Source organism: Heptranchias perlo, chromosome 4, assembly GCF_035084215.1.
Source record: "Heptranchias perlo isolate sHepPer1 chromosome 4, sHepPer1.hap1, whole genome shotgun sequence".
Classification (NCBI taxonomy): Eukaryota; Metazoa; Chordata; class Chondrichthyes; order Hexanchiformes; family Hexanchidae; genus Heptranchias; species Heptranchias perlo.
In genome coordinates, this window is record NC_090328.1 from 7,102,676 (window position 1) to 7,117,964 (window position 15,289).

The 15,289-nt window shown below is 43.8% G+C and overlaps 1 protein-coding gene across 1 annotated transcript in view; it reads left to right on the forward strand.

Annotated features, from left to right (window-relative positions):
• cfap99 (cilia and flagella associated protein 99) overlaps window positions 1-15,289 on the forward strand; it is a 156,974-nt gene that overhangs the window by 18,912 nt on the left and 122,773 nt on the right. The window contains exon 2 of the mRNA XM_067982121.1: window positions 7,849-7,975. Coding sequence (XP_067838222.1) covers window positions 7,865-7,975 — 111 coding nt within the window. The 5' untranslated portion in view covers window positions 7,849-7,864. The remainder of the gene's footprint in view (window positions 1-7,848; window positions 7,976-15,289) is intronic.

Below are 15,289 nucleotides of genomic sequence, written 5' to 3' on the forward strand. Positions count from 1 at the left end.
ACTCTGTTTCTTTCTCCACAGATGCTGCCTAACTTGATGAGTATTTCCAGCATTTTCTGTTTTTATTTTTAATAGAGTTTTTTAGGTTGCCCTTATACTATTAATTTTGAGTCAAAGCAAAGTGGTTTGGCCACAGATTGGTACAAAAGTAGTAATTTGTGTTCTGACGCCGGAGCAGACTGAAATTTGAAGGGTTTGAAGGGCACCTCTAGCAGGTAATCTCACACCACTTTCACAACAGATGCAGGATAACTCCAGCCCAGTGCAAACCCATCTTTAAGAAGTGCAAAGGCAGTTCACCAAACCTTTTTAAAGTTTTTAAAATGTTGTAACATGAAAAATCATATTCCCAGGATGGAAATTGGGAGGCACAATAGGTTAGATACTGGCCTTTCACTTCTGGGACCTAGATTCGAATTTAGCTCAGAATAATCTGATAAAAACCTCCTCTGTCTGCTTTTGTAAGGGACTAATGTGAAATGTGTTTTGGCAGTTTCAATCCAGTACCTAGTGGGCATGGGTCCTACAACACACAATACGACCCCTAATTTGGCATTAATTGGCAATACTGCTCAGACATGGTTGGTATGGAAAAAATGTCACACATGTGCAATAGCTGGTTTGGGGAATGCCTTTCTGAGGTTGCGGCTAAGGCACATTATTGCAGCAGAGAATAGAGAGATTTTTTGTGCATTGCCTGACTTAGGAATGCTTGCAGCAGACATTGGCTACCTACACACTAACACCCCTCACCTTGATGAGTGCAAGTTTCTTTATAAAGACTGTGTGCAGCATATATAGTGTGTGATGAAAATTGCTGGGTTACAAATTTATTTGAAGTGATATTTATATTATTAGATATGTTAGAGATGATTTAGTGTTAATTCATAGACAAATTATGGTCTGCAATAAGTGGGATGTAAATCCAGAGCCCATTAGTATATTTTTGGTTTCTGCCACACCATTAGTAAGAAATGTTCAATAGCATGTAACTAAGCCATACAGACCAGGTCACGGGTCCAATCCCCAGTCTGTGATGGTGTTATACAACCATAGAATCTTACAACAACTTGCATTTATATAGCCTTTAACGTCATAAAACATCCCAAGGTGCTTCACAGGCGCGTTATCAAACAAAAATTGACTCCGAGCCAAAGAAGGAGACATTAGGACAGGTCAACCCAGAACAAAAACAGGTCAATAAACCCAACAAGTCTGTGCCAGAGTTTTCTCACCAATTCTTTGTAAAAGAATCTATGGATTCTTCTTAAACAATGGTTTCTAGCAAAGAATTCCACATTGTAACAACTTGCTGTGTGAAGAAAATTTTTTCTACTCTTCTTTTAATCCTTTTTGCAATTATCTTAAATTTCTGCCCTTTTGTTACCGTTTCTGTCACTATGTAACCCCTCACAAATTGGAAGACCTCCATTACGTCACCTCTTAACCTTCTCAGCTCTGGTGAAAAAAAGCCCTAACATCTCAAGTCTCTATTCATAACTACAATCCTATAGAATCTGCATTGCACCTTTTCCATTGCTTTGAGACACTTCCTATAATGGGGTGCCCAAAACTTTGCACAGCAGGGATGCTAAAAATTTGCCTCAGCAACCATGGGCTGGAGGAAGGAAAATCAGCCAGTGACCCGTTATGAGTTTGTGTGTGGATGTCGAGTGAGGATGAAATTGAGGTCGGCTATATTGTCCCCTTCGCCGAATAGCCTGCTGGCACTCATGGTCCAGGCTCATACATGAGGAATGGGCACTGAGGCAAGGTACTCGATGGTACTGGTGCCTACAGAACCTAAACCCACCAAATGTCAACACCTCCAGGAGAAGAGTTACGGAAAAACCTGGGAAAAAAACTGGACTTGTTCACTTTAAATGCAAACAATGGGCCCGATATTAAGAGGGAGGCGGGTTGCCAGCAGGGGGTTGACTGGGCATGTGGGTAATCCGCCCAGTAAAATCGGTGGGTTCCGCACGCGATCGTAAGTAAATTGAAGCCACTTACCTTGGCTTCCGGGTTTCGTGCTGGAAAGCTGCGCAGCAGGTAGACTGCGCACCCGCATCATAGGCTGTCAGCTGGAAGAGCCCTATTTAAAGGGGCATTCCTCCACTAACTGATGCTGCAGAAAATAGGAAAAACTACAGCATGGAGCAGCCCAGGTCCTACTGGATGGGGTGAGAAGGAGGGGGAGGACAGAGATCTTCTCCCCGGTGGACGGGAGGAAGTGGCCTGCCTCTGCCACTACGAAGGCCTGGCTCGAGGTGGCAGAGGAGGTCACCTGCACCACCAACATATCACGCACCTGCATACAGTGCAGGAGGCGCTTCAATGACCTAAGTAGGTCAGCCAAAGTGAGTACACTTACTCATTCCCCTACACTCCATCTGCCACATCACCGCCCCACCCCACATCTTCTTCTGCACTGCCAAAACTACTGTATCACATCACTCCTCACACCCACTCAAAGCTCATCCTCATCTTACCTGCACTTACTCACCTCGCCAGTACTCATCCCACCACTACCACTCAACCCAATCCTCATACAATCTCATGGCTCTGTCTTATACTCACCCTCTCATGCATCTCTTTCACGGTCAGCCTCACCCCACCTGCCACTACCTGTGCTGCAGCCACAGGGCATGCATCACGTAAATGTAATATGAAGTGTAAGGCAAACGTCTCATGAGCATGAAGGGGATGCACAAGGGTATTTGAGGGTTTGTCATGGTTTTTACTAAGATTTGATTTCTGATCAACTCACATTACATATTATATTGTCACCACTACTGTCACGTCTTGGCCATTCTTGACTGGCTTGTGCAATAATGCCCTTTCATGAGTTTCTCCATGAACACCCTTGATGCCACCCATTGGGTCACCCTACAGTGGGCACATGTGTAGTTGCAAAACTACTTTGTGCAGGTGCCTGTTGCGCAGCACTGTGTTGTGTAGCTCCACGTGGCGGAGGTGGACGGCATGCCTGGCGAGGCTGGTGATGTTGCTCGTCCTCCAATGGAGTGATGAATGCAGCAATGGACCCCCCCGCCCACCCCAATCCTGACGGTGTGAGTGTGAGGGGGTCCACAAAGTACGTAAATGTGTTTGGACAGCAGAGTTGAGGGTATGATTTAATAATTGGGAGTGTGAAGACAACGGTGTGGCAGGCAAAACTTTGTCTGAGGTGACAGAGTGCCCTGCTGCAATGATTGAGGGTTTACCCCACACCTGCCACTGGATGCTGGCTGCAACATGTCTGTTTAAACCGGGAGTGTTTCCCCCAGCATGGGAAACACCCTCTGGGTAGTCCAAAATCCAAATCCTCCTAAAATCTCCAACTAATGAGGTCTGTAAACGACCTCAAGTACCCAGATAATGATCTTAAGTGGGATCCTGCCGGCTTTGATTGCCGGTGGGAGTCCCGCATGCGGGGGCTGCGCGCGCACTGATTTGTGTCATTGGGGAACCCAGAAGTGGGCGGGTTGGAGCCGGGCTCCGGACCCGCTCCGGGAATCCCCAATTTTAGGAACCCCCCCCCCCGCCCGCCGCCACGAACGCACCCGCTCGGCCATCTGAAAATTGACCCCAATATCTGTGTGAAATTTGCAGCCTTGTTCCAGGGCCGTCAGTCTTTGTGCATATCTATGAATAATGAATAGTATTTCCTGTCGATAGTATCCTCACAGATGCTGTGAACTATTATCGTAAAATGAAAATAACGCTGATGCACTTAAGGGTAGAACTGAAACAAAATGATCTTAAACTGTGAAAGACTGTTAAGAGGCTATCAAAGCACAATGACGTTTAATCTGGAGTATTCTGTATAGCATGTAATATATTGAGGGACTCATGGGAAGGTGTAATCTGCAAGAGTATAGTAAGAGCAGTGTGACAATGGTATCGGTGTGTAAAACACTCTTTCCTGTGGGTCAGAAGGTTGTAGGTTCGAGTCCCACTCCAGAGGCTTGAGTATATAATCCAGGATGATACTTTAGTGCAGTACTTAGAGAGTGCTGCACTCTCGGAGACGCTGTCTTTCGAATGAGTCATTAAACCAAAGCCCCATCTGCCCTCTCAGGTGTACGTAAAAGATTCCATGGCATTGTTCGAAGACGAGCAGGGGAGTTCTCCCTGGTGTCATTTAAGTCATGGCACACTTTTAACAGCGTGGTAAGTCTTAATGACTGCCAAACAATTTCTCTGGTATTGAAAATTAACTTTTACAAGTGTGGAGTCTCATTCTTTCAGATTGTAATTGTTGATGGACATTTAAAAAAAAAATTATTTTGATTTTTTAACTTTTTCTTTCTGTCGCTTACTCTTAATTCAATATTTCTCACCCCCTCTATATTTCGCTTTCTATACCTGATCTGACATTGAATTCGCTATTCTAACTTACACTTCCTGGTTCTGACTCTTCGCTGCTCATCAGATACTTTAATCTGATTGGTTAAGGGGATAGACAGTTGCTTGCCCCATTCACACAGGTCCCAGCTGCACTGTAAAGGATGCCATATTGGATTCAGTGCCCTATGAGAGAAACTTGCTGTGAAAAAAAACAAGAAAAGTTTATGGGCAAGTGCAAGTCTAACCAGTGGCGGGCACCCTTCATTCACCACTCAGAGGAAAATCCGGGCCATTATGTTCACCTATAACCATTCCCCCTAAAAAGAACAAAACTCTCATATATAATTACACAGAAAATCTATCATCGGGAATGGGGGGGAGGCGGTGGTGTTGAGGTCTGTCACTTTTATGGAATGTGAGGGAGTACTGTAGTCTGGTTCGGATCACCTGGACCTCTTGGATTTAAAACAGATATGACTGAATAGCTCAAGAATGTGGAGGAGGCTGGACATTGCTGAGCAGCTCTCCAAACATCCTTCCCCTCATATTTTGCAGCACTGTTTGAACCATTTCCTTCATGCTTCAGGATTACACACACCCGAAACGTTGACCTGACTTGTCTCTTTACAGATCCAGCTAACCTGCTCTATATTTCCAGCGTGTTCTGTTTTTGTTTCAGATTTCCAACACTTGCAGTATTTTCTTTTTAATTTTCCTCCAACTGATTTTACGGGAAACTTTCTTTTTTTATAGGGGAGTTATTATATGCGAACATTATACTTATTGACTGACTTTTAACATGCGACGGTAACTTTAATTTTGTTATATATTCTCTTCTCTTTTTAAATCATAAGAGTTGCTAATGCTAGACTCTATCCAGTTGATATTCCTATTCCTTCTGATTATTGTGTTTTGTAGTGATGATCTTAAACTTCAGAATCAAGGGGACTGAGGCAGTGGAGCAGCACACTGTCCTTTTACCTTGGTGAACTTGGCAGGAATTCTTTGTCCTTCTGTCAATGAAGCCTGCTGATGTGAAATGAGTTTGGGCAGTCTCAATCCAGCTCCTAATGTGTGCCAGCATAAGCCAAGCAAAATAGCTTATAAGCAAAGCCAAAGACATTCACAGCTACGGTACCAATGCTGTTCAAAGCGAACCTGCCTACCAGAGACAGCAGAATGTACTTTGTTCTTGTTCATTTATCTAGATCTTGATTTGGGACACTGATTATCTATTTGATTTGGTGTTTGTGATAGCCACATGAAGTATGTGTGTATCACATTATTCTTTACCAGTTCATTGTGTTGTAATAGAGGTGTTCAAAATCATGAAGGGTTTTGATGGAATAAATAAGGAGAAACTGTTTCTACTGGTAGAGGGTCGGTAACCAGAGGACACAGATTTAAGATAACTGGCAAAAGAACCAGAGGTGAGATGAGGAGAATTTTTTTTTACGCAGCAAGTTGTTATGATCTGGAATGCACTGCCTGACAGGGTGGTGGAAGCAGATTTAATAGGTCCTTTCAAAAGGGAATTGGATATATACTTGAGAGGTAAAAATTTGCAGGACGATGGGGAAGAGCGGGGAGAGTGGGACTAATTGAATAGCTCTTTCAAAGAGCTGGCACAGGCACGATGGGCCAAATGGCCTCCTTCTGTTCTGTATCGTTCTAATGATTCTATCATCACATTGTACTAGCTTGTTGGATAAACCTTGGCCGTAAGATGCCAGCTCAGCTGGTAATCACTGTTGCCTCCGAATCAAAAGATTGTTTGTTCAGGCCCCACTCAAGGATTTGCGCGTGTAATCTAAGCTTGACACTCCAGTGCAATACCGAGAGGCTGCTTTGTTGTCCAAGGTGCTATCCGTCAGATGAAACCACTTGTTCCAGTGAAGTAGAGCAGGGAATTTCCCCAGTGTCTCAAAGAAAAAGAAAGAACTTGCATTTATATAGCGCCTTTCATGACCTCAGGATTTCCCAAAGCGTTTTACGACCAATGAAGTACTTTTGGAGTGCAGTCACTGTTGTAATGTAGGCAGTGCGGTGGATAATTTGCGCACAGCAAGCTCCCACAAACAACAATGAGACAATGGCCAGATAATCTGTTTTCGTGATGTTGGTTGAGTGATAAATATTGCCCAGGACATCGGGGAGAACTCTCCTGCTCTTCTTTGAATAGTGCCATGCGATCTTTTATGTCCACCTGAGAGGGTAGATGGATCCTCGGTTTAATGTCTTGGCCAATAGTCCTCTCTTGACTAGCATCACCACAAAGCAAATTAACTGGCTATTCATCTCGTTGGAGTTTGTTGGCTCATGGTGCGTGCAAAATGGCTGTCGTGATTACTTACATAAACAATAGTCACTTCAAATGAATTCATTGCATGTGAAGTACTTTTGAGATCCTGAAATATGTGACAAGATTCGATATTAAAACAGGTGGTCTGAAGCAGACTGGGCCAAGAATATAACCATTCTTGGTTCACCGGCAAGACCATATATGAATTGCATACATGTGGGAATCACTATACCAATGTTAATTTTTGGTTTCAAATTAGACACTTGGAGTGGGGGGGGGGTGGGGGTGGGGGGGAGTTAGAATCATAGAATCATAGAAGTTTACAACATGGAAACAGGCCCTTCGGCCCAACATGTCCATGTCGCCCAGTTTATACCACTAAGCTAGTCCCAGTTGCCTGCACTTGGCCCATATCCCTCTATACCCATCTTGCCCATGTAACTGTCCAAATGCTCTTTAAAAGACAAAATTGTACCCGCCTCTACTACTGCCTCTGGCAGCTCGTTCCAGACACTCACCACCCTTTGAGTGAAAAAATTGCCCCTCTGGACCCTTTTGTATCTCTCCCCTCTCACCTTAAATCTATGCCCCCTCGTTATAGACTCCCCTACCTTTGGGAAAAGATTTTGACTATCGACCTTATCTATGCCCCTCATTATTTTATAGACTTCTATAAGATCACCCCTAAACCTCCTACTCTCCAGGGAAAAAAGTCTCAGTCTATCCAACCTCTCCCGATAAGTCAAACCATCAAGTCCCAGTAGCATCCTAGTAAATCTTTTCTGCACTCTTTCTAGTTTAATAATATCCTTTCTATAATAGGGTGACCAGAACTGTACACAATATTCCAAGTGTGGCCTTACTAATGTCTTGTACAACTTCAACAAGACATCCCAACTCCTGTATTCAATGTTCTGACCAAAGAAACCAAGCATGCTGAATGCCTTCTTCACCATCCTATCCAGGGTCAGGGATTTGTTTGTTCTAAATATAGCTCCAGAAAATGAAAAACCAACAAAATCTTTTGTGAAATGGTACAAAGTTGTCTTTTTTTCAAATTGTATTTTGGTCAAAATGGACTGAATGGCCTTTTCTTAAATTTCTGTAAACCTGCTGTATTTGTTGCTTGATGCTGATGTGGTCCATAAAATGAATTCTCCCCTTCACACACATTTACCTTTTCTACCCAACAGTTTCTTTCTGCTGAAGATGTCAAGTTACTCACGGCTTCTGTCTGATGTTGTCCGCTTGCTGGATCAGTTTGATCCTCACAGTCACAGCACTGATCACTTCGTAAGCGAAGCTGTGAAAAACCAAAAGGTGAGGGAACAGAAGTAAAGTTTTCGCATTGAACCCATCTCTACAGCAAAATATTGGGTGCATTTCAAAAACATAGAAAGACACTGTAGGGCTTTAAGCTGTCCTTAGCCAGATGTTATGCAAGCACTTTGCTCAGCAAATTGTTTTCTTATTGAACTAAAATGCTAATTCTCTGAGTCAGTGTTAATAGAGATATCACTGACTGTAATTCCCACAATGCAATTTAGTTTAATTTGCTTTTTGCAAATGCATTATCTATGAACTCATTTTATAAGTTAACACTATATTTTCCTCTATCTGTTGCTTTTTTGTAAAAATTGTGAGTAAATAGGTGAGTAAGGAAAAGGTATTGGACCTACCTTTTTTGTCATTAATATATTGAACAGTTCCTTTTTTCTTTAACTTACTCATGCATCATCTTCAGCACCATATCTAGATATGGTGATATTCTTGCCTTACCTTGGAGCTTTAATTCAAGTCGTGGAATTCCTTGCAGACATCCTTCCAGATCCTGGCTGTGGTCGACCTCAAGTTGGCCCAGTCAGTGGCATATAGGCTTATGGGTCATCACTGCAGGCCACAAAGTTCATTGCCTTTCTTTTCTAACATGCAGTCAGTTAAAACCTCCGAGTGTGAAATGGGCTTTTTCTATATCTCTGATCTGCCCATTGTTGAAAAGTTTTGGGCTCTCCACAGCTGGATGGATGAAACATGCAACATTTAAACCAGTAAACTGGCAATTTAGCTGCTTGAAAAGTCCAGAAGTATTATCTTAGGATGTCATGATTGTATGGTTTGCTTTTATTCTGAGAATGAATTCTTACTGGACAAACTCATCTGCAGTAAAATTATTGCCATCTGTAATTTTAATTTAGATTTGTTAAAATGTACAACATCCGGACAATTATACCTTTATTCACAACAAGGAGGATAGACGATTGGGAAGTCTTCAAAAGACAGCAAAAAGTAACTAAAGGATTGATTAAGAAAGAGAAGATAGATTATGAAAATAAATTAGCAAAAAATATAAAAACAGATAGCAAGAGTTTCTATAGTTATATAAAAAGAAAAAGGGTGGCTAAGGCAAAAGTAGGTCCCTTAGAGGATGAGACCGGGAAATTAATGGTGGGAAACATGGAGATGGCAAATATGCTGAACAAATATTTTGTTTCTGTCTTTACGGTAGAGGACACTAAGAATATCCCAACACTGGACAAACAGGGGGCTCTAGTGGGGGAGGAGCTAAATACGATTAAAATCACTAAGGAATTGGTACTCAGTAAATTAATGGGACTCAAGGCGGATAAATCCCCTGGATCTAATGGCTTACATCCTAGGGTCTTGAGGGAAGTGGCAGTAGGGATTGTGGATGCTTTGGTAATAATTTTCCAAAATTCTCTGGACTCGGCAAAGGCCCCGGCAGATTGGAAAACTGCTAATGTAACACCCTTATTTAAAAAGGGTAGTAGGCAGAAGGCTGGAAATTATAGACCAGTTAGCCTAACATCTGTGGTGTGTAACATTTTGGAGTCTATTATTAAGGAGACAGTAGCGGAACATTTGGATAAACATAATTTAATAGGACAAAGTCAGCATGGCTTTATGAAGGGGAAGTCATGTTTGACAAATTTGCTTGAGTTCTTTGAGGACATAACGTACAGGGTGGATAAAGGGGAACCAGTGGACGTAGTGTATTTAGACTTCCAGAAGGCATTCGACAAGGTGCCACATAAAAGATTATTACTTCAGATAAAAAATCACGGGATTGGGGGTAATATTCTGGCATGGGTGGAGGATTGGTTATCGAACAGGAAGCAGAGAGTTGGGATAAATGGTTCATTTTCGGACTGGCAACCAGTAGCCAGTGGTGTTCCGCAGGGGTCGGTGCTGGGTCCCCAACTCTTTACAATCTATATTAACGATTTGGAGGAGGGGACCGAGTGTAACATATCAAAGTTTGCAGATGATACAAAGATGGGAGGGAAAATAGAGAGTGAGGAGGACATAAAAAACCTACAAGGGGATATAGACAGGCTGGGTGAGTGGGCGGAGATTTGGCAGATGCAAGACAATATTGGAAAATGTGAGGTTATGCACTTTGGCAGGAAAAATCAGAGAGCAAGTTATTATCTTAATGGCGAGAAACTGGAAAGTACTGCAGTACAAAGGGATCTGGGTGTGCTAGTGCAAGAAAATCAAAAAGTTGGTATGCAGGTGGAGCAGGTGATCAAGAAGGCCAACGGAATGTTGGCTTTTATTGCTAGGGGGATAGAATATAAAAACAGGGAGGTATTGCTGCAGTTATATACGGTATTGGTGAGACCGCATCTGGAATACTGCATACAGTTTTGGTCTCCATACTTAAGAAAAGACATACTTGCTCTCGAGGCAGTACAAAGAAGATTCACTTGGTTAATCCCGGGGATGAGGGGGTGGACATATGAGGAGAGGTTGAGCAGATTGGGACTCTACTCATTGGAGTTCAGAAGAATGAGAGGCGATCTTATTGAAACATATAAGATTGTGAAGGGGCTTGATCGGGTGGATGCGGTAAGGATGCTCCCAAGGATGGGTGAAACTAGAACTAGGGGGCATAATCTTAGAATAAGGGGCTGCTCTTTCAAAACTGAGATGAGGAGAAACTTCTTCACTCAGAGGGTAGTAGGTCTGTGGAATTTGCTGCCCCAGGAAGCTGTGGAAGCTACATCATTAAATAAATTTAAAACAGAAATAGACAGTTTCCTTGAAGTAAAGGGAATTAGGGGTTACGGGGAGCGGGCAGGAAATTGGACATGAATTTAAATTTGAGGTTAGGATCAGATCAGCCATGATCTTATTGAATGGCGGAGCAGGCTCGAGGGGCCGATTGGCCTAGTCCTGCTCCTATTTCTTATGTTCTTATGTTCTTAAAGGAAAATAATGTACCCCTTAACTAGCAAAGTGCTTTGCTTCATGAGTTAAAAGGAATGCATTGCAAAGCTACCAGGGTCCAGTGAATATCTGAGTCATGCTGACCAGAAGACCCTATGTTCAATCCCCAATCTTTGCTGAGTTAGCCACTGCTGTGCCACGGTTGGTTTTAGTCCCCCCTAGGATAAGGAGGGGGGAAACCGTCTAGGGGTCCTGCTCTTGATCACAATTTTTGCAATCTCTGCTGGGAGTGCATGTATGTGGGTGTAGGGTGAGAAGGGGATCAAGCTCAGCTATGGAGCCCCTTGGAGGTCAAGAATCCTGCCAACACCCTGGTTGCACACATGAAGGATGCCCAATTGGGCAAGGCACTGAGTATGGAGACTGGCACCCATAAAACTGTACCCATGCAAGGAAAGCAGTTGGGAAGGGGAGAAAATTGATGGAAAAGGAAAGAGAGAAAATTGCTGAAAGCCGTTGATGGACAGGAATTTTTTTATCGTAGGACCTGATTGCGTATTTGCTCAGTCCATGAAAAGTGCTGAGGCCACTTTAGATCTCTCAAAATCTTATGACTGACAATTCCTTGAGTGTGAAATTTCCATCATTCGCAAGGGAGGAACATTTTCTTTTTTTCTTAAAAATGGATTCTTCTAGTAATATCACTATAAATGTCTAAAAATAAATATATTCTTGCTGATAGATTTTTGTAAGTGCTGTGAAAGTTGAAGGTCAGGTATGTTTGCAATGTGCTCATGAATCAGGCTATTATGAGTTGAATGTCATTTATTTCCATTCAGTGAAAGATTCTCTCTCTGGTTTAACTTCTTTTAAAAGAGAAGAAATCTCTTACATTTATATAGAGCTTTTCACATCCTCAGGACAACCCAAAGTGCTTCACAGGCATCAAATTACTCTTTTAAAGTCCAGTCACTGTTGTTTTTGTAGGCCAATTTGGCAGCTAATTTGCACACAGCAAGGTCCTACAAATAGCAATAATACAAATGACTATTTAATTGATTTTGAAGGTGTATTTTGAGGGATAAATGTTGGCCATGAATTCCCTGCTTTTCTACGAAAAACTACATTGTTATCATTTACATCCATCTGAGCAAGCAGAAAAGTTTAGTATCTCATCTGAAAGAAAGCAGAGGTGAAATTGGACATTGGTGCGTCCGATTTCCAGGTGGAAAACAGGGGCACGGAGGTCCAATTTAGGGGGCCAACCTCCCACACCCGAATAACATTGGAAACTCGTATTGATTCTGACACTGTAGAGGGGTCTCTGACGGTCGCCTAAAACAGACATTAGGCTCCTTCAATATGCTAATAAGGAGCTTAATGCTAGAAATCATTAAGGATTACATGGTTTACATGCGGCCTAACCACTGGTCTTTAAAGGTTTTTAAAAAATCCTTACCTTAACGTGGAGCGAGGAAGGGCCGGAGTGCCCCTCCCGGCTTCTTAGCACAACTGCAGGCAGCTGGAGGCCTGCGCTTGGGCCCCCATCCTGTTCTCCTCCTCACCGCAACCCCCCCACCAACGCCCCCCTCATCCCAACCGCCAGGACTTGCTTGCGGCCCAAAATTAAAGGGGACTAATATGGCAAGGTGCCTCTGGAGGCACAACAGGTGCGAGCAGCTCATCCAAAATATTAAGATGAGGCCTATGGATCAATTTCGGGTGGTCCTCTGGCCGGCCTCCTCTGGCACACGCAGCCTTCGCGATATCTGGAGCGTGCCCAAAAACAGGGGTGATCCAAATCACCTTCTGAGAATCTTGGACAATGCTGCACACCCTCAGTATTGCACTTGAGTATCAGCCTAGATTAAGTGCTCAAGTTCTGGAGTGGAGCTTGAACCCACAACCTTCAGATGCTAAGCTGACTCTAATGTAAGGCTAATGTAAGCAGATAGGCAGGAGTGTGATGGAAAAATACGTTATAGCATAAGACTCGGGTGGAGGTGCGGATAGAATAGAATATTTAGCATACATAACAGAATGTGGATGGCAGACTCAGCAAACTAGATTAGTGCAAGCAAACTACATCAGTCTCAGCAAACTAAATCAGCGCAAACAAACATCTCGTGAAATTGTATAAATTAGAGGTGAACCTGATGGAGGCTGTTACTCAATTCCGGACGAAAAGGTTGTTCTCTGGAACCTCCAATGAATATCCCGCTTGTGAGTATCTAGCTAACATTCACTGGTGTCTGCTTACTTGATTGCTTGAATAAAGATCCAGTTTGACTCATTCTAGACTCTGAACATTATCTGGGGTGCGAGCCCAACAAGTTTTTTGTTATTTGTTCATGGGATGTGGGCGTCACTGACGAGGCCAACATTTATTGCCCATCCCTAATTGCGTTTGAGAAGGTGGTGGTGAGCCGCCTTCTTGAACCGCTGCAGACGTGTGGTGAAGGTTCTCCCACAGTGCTGTTAGGAAGGGAGTTCCAGGATTTTGACCCAGTGACGATGAAGGAACGGCAATATATTTCCAAGTCGGGATGGTGTGTGACTTGGAGGGGAACGTGCAGATGATGTTGTTCCCATGTGCCTGCTGCCCTTGTCCTTCTAGGTGTTAGAGGTTGTGGGTTTGGGAGTGCTGTCGAAGAAGCCTTGGCGAGTTGCTGCAGTGCATCCTGTGGATGGTACACACTGCAGCCACTGTGCGCCGGTGGTGAAGGGAGTGAATGTTTAGGATGGTGGATGGGGTGCCAATCAAGTGTGCTGCTTTGTCCTGGATGGTGTCGAGCTTCTTGAGTGTTGTTGGAGCTGCACTCATCCAGGCAAGTGGAGAGTATTCCATCACACTCCTGACTTGTGCCTTGTAGATGGTGGAAAGGCTTTGGGGAGTCAGGAGGTGAGTCATTCGCCACAGAATACCCAGCCTCTGCCCTGCTCTTGTAGCCACAGTGTTTATATGGCTGGTCCAATTAAGTTTCTGGTCAATGGTGACTCCCAGGATGTTGATGGTGGGGGATTTGGCAATGGTAATGCCGTTGAATGTCAAGGGAAGGTGGTTAGACTCTCTCTTGTTGGAAATGGTCATTGCCTGGCACTTGTCTGGCGCGAATGTTACTTGCCACTTATGAGCCCAAGCCTGGATGTTGTCCAGGTCTTGCTGCGTGCGGGCTCAGACTGCTTCATTATCTGAGGGGTTGCGAATGGAACTGAACACTGTGCAATCATCAACGAACATCCCCATTTCTGACCTTATGTTGGAGGGAAAGTCATTGATAAAACAACTGAAGATGGTTGGGCCTGGGACACTGCCCTGAGGAACTCCTGCAGCAAAGTCCTGGGGCTGAGATGATTGGCCTCCAACAAGCACTACTATCTTCCTTTGTACTAGGTATGACTCCAGCCACTGGAGAGTTTTCCCCCTAATTCCCATTGACTTCAATTTGACTAGGGCTCCTTTGTGCCACACTCGGTCAAATGCTGCCTTGATGTCAAGGGCAGTCACTCTCACCTCACCTTTGGAATTCAGCTCTTTTGTCCATGTTTGGACCAAGGCTGTAATGAGGTCTGGAGCCGAGTGGCCCTGGCGGAACTTAAACTGAGCATCGGTGAGCAGGTTATTGGTGAGTAAGTGCTGCTTGATAGTACTGTCGACGACACCTTCCATCGCTTTGCTGATGATTGAGAGTAGACCAATGGGGCGGTAATTGTCTGGATTGGATTTGTCCTGCTTTTTGTGGACAGGACATACCTGGGCAATTTTCCACATTGTCGGGTAGATGCCAGTGTTGTAGCTGTACTGGAACAGTTTGGCTAGAGGCGCGGCTAGTTCGAGTGCAAGTCTTCAGCACTACAGCCGGGATGTTGTCGGGGCCTATAGCCTTTGCTGTATCCAGTGCACTGGAATTAAAATACTGGTATCAAGAAGGCGACTCATCCCACCTTCTCAAGGGCAATTAGGGATGGGCAATAAATGCTGGCCTCGCCAGCGATGCCCACATCCCATAAACTAATAAAAAAAACATTAAAAATTGCTTTCCCTAATGGTTCAGCAAATTCATCCTGTGAGTAGTTGAGGTGTGCACATCTGAATGGCTCCAGTCAAACCCCTGTCTGAACTGAGTTAGCTAATTTCAATCAGGGCACCAGTACAAGGAGATATTCAGCCAGGTTTCCCACTTGTGACTCTTGGTGGAAGTGCACATGTCTATCTGTGGATGTCAGGTGACAACAGGATTGGATATCGTGCCTGTATCAGCTGAATATCCTGCCTGAACTATTGTCAAAGCCTATATATGAAAACTCATTACCTGGGCAAGGTACCAGAGGGCCAACAGCGCTGTAACCCAACAAGGAATCAGCACCTTCAGGAGAGGAAAAAAAAGGAGTATTTTTTTGTGTCATTTCAGTGAAGAGTTGCTGGAGGTTGTGAGTGAAATG